Source organism: Hemicordylus capensis, chromosome 3 (genome assembly GCF_027244095.1).
Source record: "Hemicordylus capensis ecotype Gifberg chromosome 3, rHemCap1.1.pri, whole genome shotgun sequence".
Lineage (NCBI taxonomy): Eukaryota > Metazoa > Chordata > Lepidosauria > Squamata > Cordylidae > Hemicordylus > Hemicordylus capensis.
Window position 1 is genome coordinate 102,980,433 of NC_069659.1, and position 20,526 is coordinate 103,000,958.

The following is a 20,526-nucleotide window of genomic DNA, read 5'->3' on the forward strand; positions in this document are numbered from 1 at the left end:
TTGGATATGTGCTAAGTGCCAAGTAAACTTTTTAAGTCACCTTGATGCTCTCGAGTAAGGGTTTTTCTCTTAAAATAAGTATGTCATTCTTTTTATATTTAATGTGTGCATATATTTCACTTTGTCCTTTAAAATATAGATTTTATCTGCTGTGAGCAATATTATTTTACCTTTTTTCTTTTATTGTGCACATAATGTGTGTTGTGTTGTGTTGTGTCCTTTGCTGCTTTGTTTATGACCTATGGTTGGAACTACTACTACTGCTACTCATACTCATAGTAAGAACTGTTTTTAAACACTTTCCATTTGATTTTTTAATTTTGCTCTAATGACATGTGTCCATACAAAGGCTATTCGTGATTTATGCAAGAAATTATATTTTTAAAAACACCTTTTATTAGTCACCCCCCAAAAATGAACACCTTGTGAAATAACCCACTGAAGGAATTTTTTTAATGGGCGTGCCCGTGCTGGAAATAGTGCTGGCCATCTTGGTTAATTATTTGAAGTCAATATACCTAAATAAACTTACTAGTTTTCCTTAGTAATCAGATTCATCAGTATCTCATATACATTTTTCAGAACCACTATAATAAATGAGAATGGAGACATCGTGGGATTTCGCTGGATCTATCCAATTAATGGTATCCCTGAAGCACCACCCTCAAAATCAGCACCAGGTACATATGGCACTCAAACTGCAAAACTTGTTATATTAAAATGAAAGGGACATTCTTTTTCAGGCTACGATGCAGACTGAAACTGGCGTTCCTAGTGATCATGTAAGTGGTCAAATAAATAGCTTTGGTCTTACTAAATTTATTCCTGTTCCCCCAGCACCTCAAGTGTTGGCATCAATTAGTCCTTCCTGCTTTGTATTAGAGGCTGGTGAGTCCCCCCAACCTGATTCAATTTGTAATTTGACCAGCCAAATTCAAATATATTATCATCCATGTGCTCCCATTAACATGAAACCTGCCTGAATGCCTACCAACCGGTGTACTTTGCTTCCATTTTGCTGGTAGCTCTGGGAGTGAGCTCTCCCTTCCCTGCGCCCTCCCCCCTGCAGCACCTGGAACCATACCTTCCAACATTTCATCAACAAAAATAGGAGTATGCATGGGAATGTGGAGAGACGGTTGGAACTTATATGGCACTAACTACCTGCATGCCAGAGGGAAGGGGAAAGAGAAAGATATTCCTCCCCTTTCTCTGCAAGGTAAATGGTTGCGGGGGACTGATTTATTCTATGACTCAGTTGAAAATCTAAGCCAGAGAAAAACTTATAGGTCTTAACCGCTTCATATTTGAGAAGAGCAGCATGAGTCACTGAAATTTGTATTTTGAGCCAAGGAAAACCAAATTCAGTGATAAATCATATGCTGCATTCTTCTAAACCAGGCCTGCTCAACTCCCCCACCCCCCGCCAACTGTTTTTGGACTACAACTCCCATAATCCCCCACCAAAGTGGCCAATAGTCAAGGATTATGAGATTTGTAGGCCAACATCTGCAGGAGGGCCAAAGTTGAACAGGCCTGTTCTAAACTATGGGTTAATTCTGGGTGAATTATTCTGTTATGGTAACACCATACTTTGAGTTAGGGAGAATGTAATAATGCAGTCAAGCATCTCTTTCAAATGCAATGGCACAGAATTATCTTCGCAATTTATTTGACTTCTTTAACACATGTAAATTATAGTTTATATTTACTGGATTTCCATTTTGCGGGAAGACTAGGGGAGCACACGCCTTTTTCTGTGTATTTCTTCTTTTTCTATTAAAAAAACTTCTTTTTAATACTGATGTAACTTGCATACAGAAGCCCATTTGTGGCTTATTTATTTTATTTATTTATATTCCCTACTTTTCTACATCAGTGTACACACAAAGCAACTTACCATTTTCTAAAAAACAAAACCAATAAAAAAATATTCAAAAATCCAATCAATAAAACAGTTATAATAATAAAATAATAAAAATGGAAAAGCAATAAAACATATATCAAGTTACGCTAAATCAACTTAATATATAGATATGTAATTGGAACAGAAGGAGAAAAAATAGTTTTCTTTCACAAAGCTTTCTTCCATATACATTTTACATATGACCCTCAAGGCAGCAATCTTGGTCTGTGTGCACAGCATGGGTTTCCTGTTGTTGATAGTGAAAGGAAATGCTGCTGTATAGTTGTGGAACTTATTTTACTATATCTATGCTTGCAGCCTGGCGCATATGTAGAGTTGTGTATTGGAGGCACTGAATCTAGCTGACCTTTCAGGTGTTGGTCACTGAAAAGTAATTTGCTGCTTAGGTCATAGCATACATTAAGGTTGTGTACAGCTATGCACACAGAAGAGGCACTGAAATCAATGATATGTCCTACTTACTGTATGGAGTAGTGCAGCCCTAAAAAGCATTTTTTAAACAGTCCTAGGGAAATGAGTTTGTATACAACCAACATTAAGTGGTATAGACTGCATTAGTTGTTTATTTCAAATTGGAGCTACTATGCCAATGTATTTGTTTTCAAATGTATTTCTTAGCTAAAGTACAATTACGGGATCAATTTGTTCTAGTAACTATTAACATTGGGAACAAGTTTATAATCTAATAGTCTGCATAAAAACACCATGTGGGCTAATAAGGGTACTTCAAAATGTGCTTGTCAATTATATGCAAATGTTTTTGTCAAAGAATGGAAGCAATTGTCTTTCTTGGTGGTCTTGATGTAGGAAGGTAATTGAGAGACTTATTGAGGAATGAAATTATTGAACTTAATGGAATAGATATTATTTGTACTGTCTTTGTTCTGATTCGTTAAGGACCTTTAACTTGAAGTAAAATGCTATGTGATGTTAATTACAGATTTCAATCAACGAATTTGCACTTTAATTTATTAAGAGTGGAAAGCTAAATATTACCATCAACCTTGTGTTTTGGCACAGCATGGCACCCTCATAAAACTATACTGACTAATATGCATATTGACATACTTATTTTTAAATCTAGTGTATCATGTGTGAAAGGAAGCTGATGCAAGAATCTGTTTTTGCTAGGGCACATTCACATGGATGTTTTGAAGAAGTAAAGATGAGCAGTGAATACACATGCTGCCTTGGGGGAAATACACACACACACACACACACGCACACGGACTTACTAGTCCTCAGTCTATACTTCAGACCAGGACAGAGTTCAGTGGCTGTGACATCCTGACTAAAGTGTGTGGATAAGGAGGGACTGCAGGAGCCCTCCTTGGGCAACTTTCCCAGTTACCCTGCATGCACAACACTGTTGCACAAGAGCCCTTAGAGTTCAGAGTGATTTCCGTGCTGCAGAAGGTCTCTGCAAGTTTGGAAACACATTGCTGACCCTCATGTTGCTGACTAGGGTTCAGAGTGGGGAGCACTCTGGACTCTAAGAGTGCATGTGTAGGGTACTGGGAAGTTGTGTGAGGAACTAGTGCATCTCCACAGTCCCTTCTTAGGAGCATGCTTTGTTTGTCGGGATGTCAGGCAGTGCATTGAAGCCCTTTTGTAGGAATGAATGAACATAAGTGCACTCAGCTTTTTGTTGGAATGTTGTGTAGTCTGTATTACGGCTTTGTTGTGAGGCACCCAGAGAACAATTGGTTATGGGGTGGCTAACAAAGTTTTATTTATTATTTATTTATTATTATTGTTGTCATGATTAATTAATTATTTATATCCGCTTTATTCAGGGACTTATGGTTTAGCACTAAAGTATTAAACTGAAAGTGTGGGGAACTGCTTTGTGAATGTGCCTTTAAGCTGCTGTTTCATGAATTGATTATGAGGCATACTGCTCTTTATTATCAAAAGCCACCATATCTTAGCGTTTTTAATTGAAAGCCTTCCATAAAAACCCATGCAATATTTATGATTCATTCACCATTGTGTTTATGCTCAGTCACAGATAGATAAAGCCCAAAATTAAGTCACCGGTGTGCATGTGAGTTCTGTCCTGTCTGATGAGTAGTGAATACTCAGTAGCCAACATCCAGACCAACCCTTCACTGACGCATCAGGGTTTTCTATTCCCCAAACATCAGGAGGATAGTTTTGGGAGGCACAAGCAGCTGCAGAGGAAAGGGGAGATCACTGTAATTTGTACCTGTCTTCCTTGCACTGCAGAAAACCCTGGCACGACAGCACAGCGTCTGGTCTGGTTGTGAGCCAAAGTGCTTGATGTAGAATCCTTTGGCATTTGGATACACGGAACATCTCATTAAATGATTTCAAAATGCTGGATTATATTCTCCTGAATTATTTGTGGTGTGCACGACCTAAAAACAAAGCAAGGCAGAAAGACAGTTATTCAAAAGACTAGCTAGAATTAGTCGTATTAGTGGCGCTAGGTTTTTTCTTTTTTCTTTTTTTAAAGATGCTAAAACAATAATTTCACAACCCCCCCTTTTTTAGCTGTTGTATGCTGCCGAGCCCGCAGTAGAGTGGAAGAAAGAGTAGAAGTGCTGTTAACTGGTGTAGTTCCTGGAATAACTGGTTCAGAAATATTCAGAGATTTTGTAAGTCCTTCAAAGAGCACGTCTGCCTGCATTCAAGAGGAAGTTCATGTGACTAAAGGTAGGCAAACAAAAGTACACAAGTTCTTTATCCTATAAACTAATTACAGCTTTCTTAAATCTGCTTAATATGCTTAAAATCATCTGCAAAATTTTGATGAACAGAGGCTGAAATCATCTTGCCAAGGAACATCCTGCTTTGAGAGCTACATCCATTGCACACATTAAGTCCAGAACAGATTAATCCCTGTCATTCTGATTGTAGCATGACATAGAATGGACAAGATGCTCCATGCCAGAATACATTAGTAAAACAGAATGCACTTCATGGGACAAAAATCAGTCAATTTATATAAAGTATGGGGAGACTGAAAGAATACATCAATGCCATGGTTGCTGGCCATTCTGATGGAATATTTTGTTTCTGGTGAGCTAGTTTACGCTTGCTTAAACCTTGAACCTAGAGCAAAAACAGTCCATGAAGCTTTTTGAAGTGAGTTTTTTTTTTTTTTTTGCTCAAAAGTCCACCCTGTCCATTAACCCTTTGCTACAAATGACTGTCTCTGTTCCTTCAAACCAAGCATTTGTAAGGAAGATTCTTAATAGTCTGTGTGACAAATGCCTTCTGCACAATATGGTGTCTAGTTGGGTTAAATAGTCTTTTTAGTTTAAGTCACACCATCCTCTGTATCTTTAGAATTGTAAATATCCTGTGAATTTCTGTGATTCTGAGAGGGTTGTCTCATATCAAAGTCTGTGGTATCTTTTATTTTATAATAGAGCAAAATGGACTCAGAGTTTAGAAATGTATTATAGAAGTTATTTTGAAACATCATTTCATCTAATTCCCTAAATATCATGGTAGTTAAATGGATTTCAATGAAATGCCTTTACCACATCACAGTGACAGCATCCTGAAATACTCTTATTGCTGAAGTGTGTGTTCTATATGTAGAGATTATATTTCCTGTTTCTTCAGACTGTATTATCTTATGTATTGCAAGGCACTGATTTGGTATATCACAGCTTCTCAGGTAAGTATGATGTTGAAAAAATGCTTTGACACCAAAGGTAGTAAGATGAGTGACAATTTCCAGACTTTTGTCAATGACATTATATTGTCATTATTCCTAGTTGAATGTTGTAGGATGTGGTGCCTATCAGGAAATCAGACTTAATTGTTCTTTTAGTATTCTTTATGCTATCAGTAAAAATGTAAATAAAGTACAGAATTCTGAGATAACAGCTTGGCAAGCTGTGTTTCATTCCCACCCCATCCCTTGAAAATGAGACATCAGTATGTGTGCACGATGTCATGTAAGCAATTTTTATATCCAGACAGATGAAACTAATAATAGACAGTTCACATTTAAATAGCCTCTACTGTGCTTCAGTATTTGAATTATTTAGCCATGAATAAGTTCTTGAGTTACGAAACTTTTGTAGGCCTTAAAAGAATCTTTTTGTTCTTTTTGGGTCAGCAGTATTTGAAATTAAACTAAAATTATTTCAGCTCATTAACAAAAATAGGTGAGATCATTAGGAAGGGAGTTGAAAATAAATCTTCTAATATCATAATGCCCTTATACAAACCTACTGTGAGGCCGCATTTGGAGTACTGTGTGCAGTTTTGGTCATCGTATCTTAAGAAGGATATTGTAGAACTGGAAAAGGTGAAAGTGAGGGCAACCAGGGTGATTGGAGCACTTTCCTTATGAAAAGCCCCAGCATGTGGGGCTTTTTTAGTTGGAAAAAAGGTGACTACGGCTAGACATGGTAGGGGCTTATAAAAATTATGCATGGATTGGAGTAGAGAGAGTGGACAGAGATAAATATTTCTCCGTCTCTCACAACACTAGAACAAGGGGTCATTCCATGAAACTGATGGCCAGGAAAATTAGGACCCACAAAAGGAAGTTCACACAGCACAAAATTAATCTATGGAATTCTCTGCCAAGAGATGTGGTGATGACAACTAGCTTGGATGGCTTTAAAAGGGACTTAGACAAATTCATGGCGGACAAGTCTATCAGTGGCTACTAGTCTCATGGCTATAGGCCATTAGCCTCAGAGGTAAGATACCACCTCTAAATATCAGTCGCAGGGCAGCAGCAGCAGAATAGAGGGCATGCCTTCACCTCTTGCCTATGGTCTTCTCCGAGGCACTGGACTAGATAGGTTGTGGGCCTGATCCAGAAGGGATGTTCTTATGCTGTTAAATATGAACATAGGACTTACTCCTTTTACAATTTTATTTTGCTCACATATTCTACATCACAAAGTATAGCATAGAGCAAATAATATCCTCCAGGAACTGGCCAATCACCGCCAAAGTATTTTCTGTTATACTAGCTGCTCTCCCCCACCCCGCCCCGCTGCTATAATCTCAAAAATTGCTATCTTGTTGCTCCAGCTGTGTACCTTTAGAAAGGCCAATCCACATATTACATTGTGCAAATTAGCTCCAAGAAAAAGCAATTTGCAATGGTTGAAAATATCCTCAAATTTTTTTCTACGTATTTGATAAATTGAATGGAACTTTGACATTCTGAAGAAAGAAATTAGGTTACCCAGTGACTTCACATTCCTCATATATACTGTTTACTGGTTTTGAACATGTTTTATATATATATATATTTTTTTTGTGTGTGTATATATATATAGAGAGAGAGAGAGAGAGAGAGTGAGAGAGAGAGAGAGAGAGAGTATCTATCTATCTATCTATCTATCTATCCTGTTGTGTGTGTGTGTGTGTGTGTGTGTGTGTGTGTATAGTTTGCATATATTCTAAAAAATCTGTTTTTAATGAGCAGCAAGCATAGTATAGACATACTCTTTCAAGACAGGCAGGTATAACACAATCATGCCAATAGTGCAGGTTTAGCTAACGTAACATGCATCAATGGTTCTGTATAGGCCTGTACTAGTACATCTATACTAATAGGTGTTTTGTCTATTAAAAGGAAAGTATGAAGCTACAAGCTTTGCTGCTCTGATATGGCATTTGCAAGAGCAAGAGCCTTACCCTCAGAAAACCCTAGGTGTAATATTTGCTGTTCTAAACTCTATAAAATGATGCCAGGGAAGTACAGACTAGGGATGTGTGAACTGGTTGGAGGTCAAGCCAGTTTGCCATCGAACCAAGCCGGCTTGAGGACCCACCCTCCAGCCAGACCAGACTCGGTTTAGCTTGACCTCAAGCCAACCCGCCCCGCCCCCCAGGCCAGTTCTAAAAGTGGTTTTTTTAAAAAACCAAAAACCTGCCACTGGGTTCAGTAGCCTCCAGGGGTGCTGCCATGACTGAAGGGGGTCTCTGGCAGTCCCCCCTCCCCCCACTGGCCTCCCTCGGTCTTCTATGGGCCGGTTCAGCTCTCTCCATGGTCACGGTGGCCATTTTGGAGGCGGCCATGCATGTGCTTTGGCCATTTGTGTGGTGCTTGGGGTCTTGAACCAGGGACTCTAGAAACAAGGCTGAGGTACCTTACTCTTTGTGCCACCAAAGTAGCTCTCTGGGAGATGATCTGACTGATTGGAGCTTCCTTGTTCTACAGTTCCCCTGACAGGGATAGAAAGGGAAATTGCAGCAAGCCAGACAAAATAAATAAATAATGTACACCAATAGGGCATCTGTTGACCCTATACAGTACAGGTTGCCCTCATTATGCATGGTCCCAGCAACTGTGGTTTCATGTATCTGTGGTCAGGCCATGTGTACCCAGCCTTGTTATCCGCGGATATAAACATACTCAAAATTTGCCTATACGTGGTTCCTAAGTGCCCAGAAATTACCTCTGAGGTCGTTTGTGGCCACCATTTTGCTGAACAGAGCCATTTTGTAGTTCTTTCTTTTTAAAGGATTTCCATGATTTTCATGGGAAATTGGCAGAATTTGGGGTTTGGGAGGGGGCATAGCCGGACAGCTGGAGACCTGGAGAGATCATGGCCCATTTCTTTATTGCTCTTATTTCTGCCCTTTTTTTGGTCCTCCAGGAACCTAACCCCTCAATTCCCATTGCCTCAGGGTCTCATTATCTGCAGTTACATTATCCACAGTTGTAGCCGAGAACAGAACCCTTGCAGATAACAAGGGCCACCTGTATAAGAACTCCCCTGAGCTTCGCTGCCAAGTCTCAGCTCCTTCTCCATTATAATACCACTGAAATTAATGGAACAAGTTAATTATGACTAACTCGTTGCATTAATTTCAGTGGGATTTGGGCAGCTATTAGTAATTGAGTCCAAATGTCAGCCAGTGATTATAAATGCTTCCTTATCATACAGTGCTTTTCTTACCATTGTGTACTTCTCATATTTTTAATTACTCTTGTTCTAAGTGCAGTGCAGTCACTTGAGCACTGCAGCTGCTCAACTATCCCGCCACTATGAAGAGTCCAATTTCTCCCCAAATATCCTTAATAATAATGTAATGAATTAATCCTGTTTTATCATGATTTTGAAAGAGGTCCATTTTAACATGTCTGTTAAAAAGTGCCATTGTAAATTAATGTGATTGAGTTAAACTTTGCACAATTGAAAAGCATTTATTCTAGCACAGAGAACTGGTATGCAGTAAGCCCTTCGTTTTTCAGCAACCAATATTGGTCATCCATGAGGAAACTGACAAGCAGAATGGTTACGTGTATATGAGCACTTAACTTCTTGCAGAGAACAGACACAGTTTTTGAGTATTGTTCTGTGTTCTCACTCCTTTCTTGAAAGAAATGAGAACTTCATAACCTTCTGAGCGAGGAAATTAGCTAACATTAAAGGAGCAATTAAATTGAAAATAAGGAAGAATCATAGCTTCTATGAACAGATTTAATATGGTTGATTTAAAAATATTCTAAAGATTTTTTTAAACCTCCAGGACTGATGTGGAAAACTGGGGTGCAATTCAATAAGGCAGCCATATGTATAAGTGAGAGTTACAGTCACTGGCTGTGCCATGTGCAAGAATCCCATAGAGCTGTATATGTCATAAATGATTTATGCCAGACTCAAGATATCCAGCATAGCCTCAAACCTCTACTTTACTACATATAGCTAATAGTTGGAAAGACTCAGTTACTATTAATAGAATGTCTTCCTTCTGTGTAATGACATTTGTCTTTCCCAGTGGAATGCGGGAGGAAGGACCCTGTATTATTGCTTCAGAGTGCTTTGGATGAGGAAGGGAGAGCTGGTCTTGTAGCCAGCACGAATTGTTTTGCACTTGGGTGGGTGACTGCATGTGAGTGCTGTCTGCTATATGATATTCCTCTGAGGAGCTGGGGTCATGGCTCAGTGGAAGAATATCTGTTTTGCATGCAGGAGGTCCCAGGTTCACTCCCTGCCATCTCCAGGTAGGACTGGGAGAGACTCCTGCCTGAAGCTTTGGAGAGCTGCTGTCAGTCAGTTTGACTTGGTATAAGGCAGCTTCCTATGTTCCTATGGATGTAACTTCACAATTTGGAGAAAACAAAACCAAATTAATCTGTTTAGGGGCAATTAATCTATTTGGCAATCTGTCTTACAAACAACAACAACCACAACAAAAACCCACCAGTCATTACCACTAAAAATCTAGATCCATACATCCCTTCCACAACAGTAATAGTTTGGACCCTTGTTTAGGATTCTGTATGTTAATCAAATCATGTGTCCCTATTTATTTGTTTTCTTTAATGTAAATACTATAGCAGCCATGAGCTGGATTTAGACCACGGTGTGGGGAAAATAGGACTGGCCCAATCAGGGTCCACTGGGGTTGCTATTTGCTGCAGAATGACACCAAGCTGTCATTGGCAATGATGGACACTTTCCTGCCAGGTCAATTAGCAGCCAGCAAGCTTCCCTGCCTCTGTAGTCACGATAGGGACTAGTGTGGGGTCAAATGATTAAACAACCCCAAGCAAAGGTCTGAATCTGGGCCCTCTGCACTTGTCATTTACATTTAAAAATAACCCAAATACACAGAGCTCAATGATGTGATTAATGTCAGAGCGGTAATGAATGGGCCGTACAGCCTCCTGGTGATGGTTAGTGCAAGTACAGTGACACTTTTAAAATTATTATTATTATTAGTAGTAGTAGTAGTAGTACAAATTAGGGGTGTGCAATTCGGATTTTCGGTGATTCGGTTCAGGACCCGAACTGAATCACCCCTGTTCTGTTTTGTGCCGGAATATGGGCCACCCGAATCACCCTTGATTCGGTTCGGATTTAATCTGAATCCGAATCTGAATTGATTCAGGGGGGAAAGGGCCCAGGGGCAAAATTTTGGGGTGGGGTGGTAGTGCCCAATGGGTGGAAGCTACCACCCCAATTTCAGGGGGATTGGGCAAAGGGCTGATTTTTGGGGAATTTTTGAAGTTTTGGTGTCTTTGGGGCAGATTGGGGGCAGAAAGTGGATCTGCCCCCAAAGAGTGGGGTGGGCTGGTAGATAGTGTCTAATGGGTGGAGGCTACCACCCGTCCCCAATTTCAGAGTGATTGGGCAGAGGGCTGGATTTTGGTGAATTTCTGAGGTTTTTCTTCATAAGGTGCAGTGTGCTAGATTGATATTCATAGTAAATGAGAGTGTGAAAAAATGAAAGTGGGGTCATGAGAGTTCTTTAATTGAAAAAAATCTCATTTGCTATCATTGAATGAGAATTCACACCTCAGAAGTTTTTCTGAAGGGATGTTGTTCCCTTATTTTCTGCCCACCCCACTCTTTTGGGGCAGATCCACTTTCTGCCCCCAATCTGCCCCAAAGACACCAAAACTTCAAAAATTCTGAAAAAATCAGCCCTTTGTCCAATCCCCCTTAAATTGGGGTGGTAGCCTCCACCCATTAGGCACTACCACCCCACACCACTATTCTGCCCCAGGCCCCACTTTCTGCCCCAATCTGCCCCAAAGACATGAAAACTTCAGAAATTTCCCAAAAATCAACCCTTTGCCCTATCCCCCTGAAATTGGGGTGGTAGCCTGCACCCATTAGGCACTACCACCCCACCCCACTCTTTTTGCCCAGATCCCATTCTATGCCCCCAAACTGCCCCAAAGCCACTAAAACTTCAAAAAATCCCCCAAAATCGGTCATGAGCTGAGTCACCCAAATTTTTTGGCCCCGAAATTCGGGTGATTCGGCTCGGCCCCGAAAAATATCGGGGGACATCGAGGGTGATTCGGTTCGGCCCCGAATCACCCGAAATTGCTCATTTTGGGCACAGATCGATCTGTGCCCGAAATTTTTTGCACATCCCTAGTACAAATAGACATTGGGGAGCTACATGGTAGCATTGGCTACATGGTCCCATGTTGCCTCCTTATGGCTAAGACTGCTGCATGTGAGGGGTTTTAGGGTATCTGTGCCAGGCTCATAGACATTGTGATATATATTCACAGGCTGCTAAATGGCAAGAAGCACTGAAGTGCTGCAAAAAAAGCCAGATATTTATTATCCTGATCCAGACTAGCTTCTAAAGTTTGTACCAGGTTTACCTGCAGCATTTTCAGAGCTTCTCAATATTTATATTACTTTACAGTTAGGCAAGCTAGTGAATGAGCATGTTTCACCTGCTGCTGTGGCAGCATGCAGCCATGTTGTGAGGTCTGGCCTGAACCTATTTTGCCTGTTCAGTCTTCTAAGATTATTCTTGAACAAGCAAAACAAAAAAGAAAACAAGATGTCATATTTACCTTTCTTGACTTTCACTTAAAATAATCCTTTGTCACTTTCTTCATTTGTTCTTTCCCAAATAAATGCAAAGCTGAAAGAAAAAAATGATCTTATGATGTCATATTTATAAAATGGATTATTTATTTATTTATTTATTTAACTGCGCCATCCAAAGGCTCTGGGCAGTGTACAACAAATTTAAAAAGACATAAAAGCACACACCATTTAAAACACGGTGCTAAAAACAAAATAAAAACAATTCAAACACAATTAAAACCCATTTAAAACAAACCTTACAAACCTTGGAAGACCAGGCCAAACAAGTAAGTTCTTAGGGCTCTTTTAAAGGCCGACGGCGAACCTAAACTGCGGATATCTGCCGGGGACTGCATTCCATAGGCCAGGAGCAGCTACAGAAAAGGCCCAGTTTCGAGTCACCACCAGATGCACCGGTGGCAACTGGAGACAGACCTCTCTAGATGACCTCAATGTACGACGGGGATCATACCGAAGAAGGTGCTCTTTAAGGTAGCCCGGACCCAAGCAGTTTAGAGCTTTAAAGATAATAACCAGCACTTTGTATTTTGCCCAGAAACATATCGGCAGCCAGTGCAACTGTTTTAAGACAGGCATAATATGATCTCTCCGGGTTACCCCAGAGACCAATCTGGCTGTCACATTTTGAACTAACTGAAGTTTCTGAACTATGTACAAAGGCAGCCCCAGGTAGAGCACATTGCAGTAGTCGAGCCTGGAGGTTACCAGCAGATGCACCACTGTTTTGAGATCGTTCTCTTCAAGGAATGGACACAGTTGTCGAATCAACCAAAGTTGATAGAAAGTGCTCCTGGCCATAGCCTCAGCCTGAGATACCAAGGTGAGGCCTGGATCCAAGAGCACTCCCAAGATGTGTACTTATTCCTTCTGGGGGAGTGTAACCCCATCCAGCACAGGAAGATCTAACTCATCCCTCAAATTCCAATCCCTCACAATTAGCACCTCCATTTTGTTTGTATTCAGCTTCAATTTGTTATCCATCAACCAGCCCATTACTGCCTGTAGGCAGGCATTTAGAGAGTGAATGCCATTTCCTGGTGGTGGTGGTGGTGGTGGTGGTGGATGATGATGATAAGGAGAAATAGATTTGGGTGTCATCAGCATACTGATAACACCTTGCACCAAATCTCCTGATGATGACCTCACCCAGCGGTTTCATGTAAATATTAAAAAGCATTGGTGACAGAATGTAGTCCTGAGGAACTCCATATAATGGCTCCCTTTTTGAAGATGAACTGTCACCAAGCTCCACCATCTGAAATCTGCCTGAGAGACAGGAGCAGAACCACTACAAGGCAGTGCCTCCTATCCCCAATTCCCCCAGGTGATCCAGAATGATAACATGGTCAATGGTATCAAACGCCACTGAGAGATCCAAAAGAACCAACAGAGTCACACTCTGTTGATTCCCTGGTAAAGGTCATCCATCAGGCCGATCAAGGCAGACTAAACTCCATAGCCCATTCTCAAGCCAGTTTGAAATGGGTCTAGATAATTGGTTTCCTCCAAAACTGCCTGGAGTTGGTTAGCCACCACTCTCTCAATTACCTTGCCCAACAATGGGAGATTGGAGACCGGCGTATAATTATCACTCACTGAGGGATCTAGGGAAGGCTTCTTATGATGTGGTCTAATAATTGCCTCCTTCAAACAAGGAGGCATCCTACCCTCCCTCAGCAATGAGTTAATTATATTAACTAGGCCATCTCCAACAATTTCCCTGCTAGATAGAAGCAGCCAAGTCAGGCAAGGATCCAGAGAACAAGTGGTAAGCCGCACCACCCCAATCAGCTTGTCCACGTCATCAGGCATCACAGATTGAAACTGATCCAATCTAATACTGCAAGTGGGATTGCTGGACACCACCTGAACAGACTTTGCAGAAGAAGCCCACAAAGAAACCATTAAAAGCATTGCAGCAGAACAAAGTCCCTGGGGATTGGTTTGAACTGGCAGGAGCATGAATCAAATTCCTCACAACCCAGGACAGCTCTGCTGGATGCGAACCTGCAGAAACAATGTGTGCAGACCAGAATTGGTTTTTTGCCACATGCACTGCCTCTGCATAAACTTTCAAATGGGCTCTATGCTGTGTCCTGTTGCATTCAAGCTGAGTTCTCCTCCACTTGCACTCCAGTCACTTGCTTCAGACCCCACAACTCTACTGTATACCAAGGGGCCACTTTTAAAGCAGATCAGAAGGGACACTTAGGAGTGAGCATGTCTACTGCCCTAGTGAGTTCCCTATTCCAGGTTTCCACCAGGGCATCAACAGAATCACTGGCCGCACCAACATTAAAACCCTCCTAGGCTTTTTGGAATTCTACTGCGTCCAGCAGCCGTCTCGGACAGACCATCTTAATTGGTCTTCCACCCCTGAAAGGCTGGGTTGTGGCTGTGTAACCAACCTTAACCAGGTAGTGTTAAGTGGTTTTCCCATGACAATAGGAAAACCACAGGATCCTCCACCAATGCAACACCCCCATGATCTGAACAAAAGACCAAATCAAGTGTGTGGTCGGCAACATGAGTTGGTCCTGAAACTGGCTGGGATAGGCCCATAGTTGTTATGGCTGCTATGAACTCTTGAGCCGCACCAGACAAGTCAGCCTCACAATGGATGTTGAAGTCCCCCAGAATTAAAAGTCCGGGTGACTCTAACACCAACTTCAAGACTAGCTCCATCAGCTTAGCTAGGGAGTGACTTGGACAGTGGGGTGTACGGTACACCAAGAGAATCCCCAATCTATCCCTAGTTGCCAGCCTCAGAAAGACACACTCAATCCCCTTATGTCTTATGTTTCTTTTTAGAATGTGAGCCCTTTGGGGACAGGGAGCCATCTTATTTATTTGTTATTTCTCTTTGTAAACTGCCCTGAGCCATTTTTGGAAGGGCGGTATAGAAATCGAATTAATAATAATAATGACAGCAAAGTTACTGGAAGAAACATCGCTTAACCGATAAAAAAATACAAAAAATGCCAACAAGGAAATAATGATCTGCTATTACAAGTCTAGTCCGACTAGAAGAGGTTATTTAAAAAGAATGTACCAAATTTGGAAAGACCAGACCAGAGAAGATTCATAATAAGAAATAAAGTATTCACAGGAGTTGAGCTGGAAGAACTGCAAAGAGTAACACAGGCTCAAGACATGGAAGAAGAATTACCACCAACTGAAGCAGTTGCTCAGGCGCAGGTGGAGGAGGTGTTGGAAACAGAGGATGCCACTGTTGCTGAACTGTTTCAAAATCAAAACCAGACAACCTCCCCTTTGCCTTCACCTCAAAAACCCAAATGCCGTTTAACAGAAAAGCAACAAGAACTAAAGCAAAAAATAACTGAGCACATGAACCAAACAACCACCAGGGTTCGACTTCCGGCTCTAAAAACAGTTGCCAAAAAACAACTTGCTCAGGTATTAAAAGATGTCAATGCTGCACTTGCAGAAATAACAACCAATCATTTGCAAGAAACAAACCAACTAATGTACAGTGCAGCAACAATAACAACACAAGAGCTCGGATATAAGATCAATGGACCTGTCAAAAAAGAAAGTAGTACATCACCTAAATGGAAGATTAGATTAGAAAATAAAATCTCCAAGCTTAGATCAGATGCTAGTAAATTGAAAGATATGAAAGACAAGAAGCTGAAGAATGAAACACCAAACAGTATCTGATCCAGAAATACCACCTAGATTCAAGGAAATTAGAGAATTCCTGGAAATAATAAAGCAGCAAATAACAGCAGTGTCAAAGAAGATTAGCAGATATGAAGCCAGAACTACACAACACGGGCAGAATCTCCAATTCCAGTCGAATCAGAGACGTATCTACCAAAGCATAGAAGGAGAAACTGCAAGAAACCTAGAAACACCAAATAAAGAAGAAACAGTGCAGTTCTGGGGGAAATTATGGGACAATCCAATAGATTATAATAAAAAAGCAGGCTGGATGAAAGAGGTCAAAAAATGTAACCAACAAATGCAAGATCTAATAATAACACCAGAATTAATAAGTGAAAGAGCAAAGAAAATTAAAAATTGGACTGCTCCAGGCGACGATGAACTGCATGGCTTTTGGCTTAAACACCTAACAAGCCTTCATAAACAACTATCAAAACAGTTCAATCACATTTTGCATGGAGGTGATATTGAACAATGGCTAACAACTGGGAAAACGCATCTCATCATGAAAGACCCAGCAAAACGTGCAGTTCCAAGTCATTATAGACCAATCACCTGTCTGCCAAACATGTTCAAATTATTAACTGGAATAATAGCAGATGAAGTGATGCAACACTTATTAACTAACAAACAGCTTCCAGTTGAACAGAAAGGAAATTGCCCGAACACCAGAGGCACAAAAGACCCACTGCTGATTGACAAAATGATTTTAGAAAATTGCAAGAGAAGAAAAACCAATCTAAGTGTTGCATGGATTGACTACAAGAAAGCCTTCGATTCATTGCCTCACACATGGATAATAAAATGTTTAGAAACAACTGGACATAGCAATACCAGGGGATAGCAGAATAGAAGAAAAAGAAACAGAAAAAATCACAAAATACAAAGATCTACAAATTGCAATTGAAAGGCTGTGGCAGAAAAAGACCAAAATAATCCCAGTGGTAATTGGCGCCCTGGGTGCAGTTCCAAAAGACCTTGAAGAGCACCTCAACACCATAGGGGCCACAGGGGCAGCTTTACTGGGAACAGCCTATATTCTGCAACGATATCTATAACAATTGACAATAAAATTCAGCCATCCCAGGTCCTTGGGAAGGACTCGATGTCTGGATAAAACAAACCAGTCAATAACACCTGTCTGACTGTGTAAACAAGAAATAATAATAATAATATCAGTCAACTGTTGTACAGGGCCCCTGGTAAGGGAAATGGTATCCTTATGGACCACTTCCCTTCGCCTGCTCCGCAATAGAATAGCCTGGTTGGAGAAGCTGGGTCCAAACTGGGCCACTAGCCTCTCCCATCCAGGTCTCAGTTATACAAGCCAGGTCGGCTCCCTCATCCATGATCAAATCATGGATTATTCCGGTCTTATTCTGAACCAACCTGGCATTGCAAAAGAGCAAAGCTTGGTTCTGTGGGAAGTTGGAACTGCTCCCGGAGGCCAGAGAGCTGACAGGGCAGCAGAAGTGGAAACGGTTACTAAATTACTAGTTTCCCTTCCCCTGAAATAGCCAGCTGCTCTGCCAATGCCAATTCTTCTGTTCCCCACCACAACAGTAATAGCTGCACCAGAGCTGCCGGATGCACCTCCCCCCATCATTCTGCCTAAGAGAACCCAAACACATGACAACAAAAGGCTTAGCACAACCCAATAAAAGAAAGACTAACAACATTCAACCCAGACCTCCAACCCCACCTTAATATAACTCCCCCTCCCCTACTCCAGTCCCAAACTGAAGGCCTGGCACCAAAGGCCGGCCCCCTTTGGTGGCTGGCTTCAGCAGCTGCCTATAACCGGTCCACCGGCTCCTCCTCCAGTGTGCCTTCCTCCAGTATATGCTGCCAAGGGCTCCAGAAATCTCCCCTCTCACAAGAGATCTGTGGACCTTAGTGACAGGTGGAACAAGTCAAGCACCCAGGTAGAAAGCATAGGTGGAATAAATAGGACAGCAATCAGGCTGCCACAAGCTGGTTCTTCAGAAGGTCTGGGGCTGCAAAAACAAACCTCCTCAGCCAAGACAGGAATGCACAGGTAGGGTGAGACAGCTGCTGTTCATCAGGAGCGGTCAGGGAGCTGACAGGATCAATGCCCCTTCAACCTCCCAGACCTCTTCACCCTCCCAGATTGGTTTGGCTAACCAATTAGCCAAATGGTTGCTTTTTTCTTTATAATATATGTCTAAATTTTTGTTGTGGTTTGAGATTCCAGCATGAATACAAAGGACCAAAATAATCATCATCATCATCATCATCATCATCATCATCAAATCTGGAATGTTTTAGGACATATACATAACATACAAGTATACATAAGAGTTCTATTTCTGTAAATGTAAGCAGCACCATATCTGCCATTCTGATGCCCTGCAACAGCAAGGTGATTTGAAGCTTTGCAGATGGGCCTAATAATTAAATTTTAAGATAAGCTGCTGGGTAAGAGTTATAGAACCACCACAGGCATTGGATGAAATAGCTGTACTGCAGTATATTCATATTTAAGCCATTTTTAAAAAAAAACAACAACAAGCAAACATGCAAGTGGAATATCAATTTGGCAAAACTGTTGCTCCAAAAGCTTCATTTAAAATAATAGGCATTAATTGTTTTCTTCCTTCTGATAGCATCGCATTTGCCACAAAAAAAGATCAGCTAAGCCAAGACTTCGTCTTTTTGCCAGCCTCCGTCTTTGAATGTCACAATCAATCTAGCCAGCCAAATGTTCATCCAATACATTGACAAGGCATAGATCAGAGAAAGACCATTTACCACAACATTAGACGTGCACATCCATTTTAACAGGTGGTTCTGTTTATTGTAAAAATGTTGGAGTCTGAAGCATTTAAAATTAGTTGACTTCTATGCACCCATATTATTTAATGCGTGTCACTCTACTCCAGGGCTCAGGACTCGTAGAAAAATTTGTTATTATTTAGAGACCAGAAATTTAAATCACTTCTGACAGAGTTTTAGGCATGTATTTTGGCAAACTTCCAATCTAGTGGATGCAGTGTACATTTTAATATAAACAGCTTACTTTTATTTATCTCATATGCCTATTTAAATAAGTAGGGTAATTAGGATGCTTAATATATGTGGACTTCCCTGAACTACATGAATTGAAACTGGAGGTATTAGAAGATATAGCAAAATCATGTGCATATTAAAAATGAACATTTTAAATTAATTATGCATGAAAATGTTTTTTTAAATCTGCTGAAGTATTAATTTAGTAAAATGAAATTGTCAGATTTGGAGTTAGGGCTTTCTGCATAGCTGACAGTCTTCAGAATAATTTAAGAGTCCACCTGAAAAAACCCCACAAACTTGCCATTAGTTTAAATAACTCTTCTAAAACCAGTGCATTAGGAATCTTGGGTGAATGAGATGAAAAATGGTAAATGTATTTTATGTTTCTGCTTTTTTTTAACATTGTTCATATTGTGAATGGTGCTGACGACTGCATTAGAATACAAGACATTTTTTGGGGGTGGGATTTAATGAAAAGGAACAAACAAGTCCCTTTTTCAGTTTGGAAAAGATAAAAGAAAAAAGAAAAAGGATCATTTTTAAATGTGTGATTTCAGCTTCCTATATATATCAGATCTATACGTGCAAACAAAATGTTGTTTTAGGATACTTTTTCTGATCTCTCTCACTTGACTAGAATGTTTTTATCATTTGAAACAGAAACTCGGCATTTTACAAATGAATTGTTATTTTATAATACAGAATAAATTATATGAGCTGCATGCCATGATATATTTACTTGCAGTTAACCATTTGTATGGCCAAGGAGCATCAGCCTATTTTCACCTTACACCCTGCCAAAGCTGTGTATACCTGTAATAGCTTAATGTCCTGAGTTGCGCTCATATTGCTACACCAGAGGGAGTAATTATGTTTTGCTGCTGCAAATCCTAAAAATGTGTTTTGAAAAAAAGCGATGGTATTGTGTAAACTATGATAATGATGTCATGTTTTGCACTTGATATTGCTGAATTTAGGCAGTATCAATTGATCATTTTAGGAGAGAAATGTAGCTGCTTCCCCAGCTTGTATGGGGCACAGCTTCTTTGCCCCAGCCTCTATTCAAACGAAGCACAAGGCTTTGGGGCTTTCTGATTGGAGGTAGAGTTTGGACAGGGCCAGCATGCTCCTTCTGCTGGTCCGTCCTCCATTCCCCCTCAGTCCATCTTTGGAAAGCAACTCCCTCCCTCCCGTCGCTGGGCGTAGTGCAGGCTTTGGCTGGTCACTCATTTTGGGGTGCCAGGTAGGAATTTTTAGTCTCTCTGCTGATTGGCTCATGCCGGAGTCTTTTTCGCCTACCTCACACTGCTCCTCTTAGTTAGCTAGGCTTCCCAGTCACAATGGCAGGCACAGTGTGAAGTAAATGGGCAGTGTAGGGTGGTGAGCACCTTAAAGCACGGATTTGGCATCAGGAGTCATCCTTGGCAGTCCTTAGAGGCTTTAGAGCTCAAGGAGTGCTGGCTTTGGACTTACTCCAGCCTGCTGAGGGATCACCCACATTAAAGGACTTTACGGCTTGAGGGTGGTGATTTTGAGGCAGGTCGCTTTGACAATAGGTTG

At 40.9% G+C, this 20,526-nt stretch overlaps 1 protein-coding gene across 3 annotated transcripts in view; it reads left to right on the forward strand.

Moving 5' to 3' along the window:
* The window catches only part of CFAP47 (cilia and flagella associated protein 47), a 503,999-nt gene that overhangs the window by 441,369 nt on the left and 42,104 nt on the right, over positions 1–20,526 (forward strand). For all 3 annotated transcript variants that reach the window (XM_053311021.1, XM_053311022.1, XM_053311023.1), the window contains 2 exons: positions 583–680; positions 4,445–4,606. In XM_053311021.1, the coding sequence (XP_053166996.1) occupies positions 583–680; positions 4,445–4,606 (260 nt within the window). The remainder of the gene's footprint in view (positions 1–582; positions 681–4,444; positions 4,607–20,526) is intronic.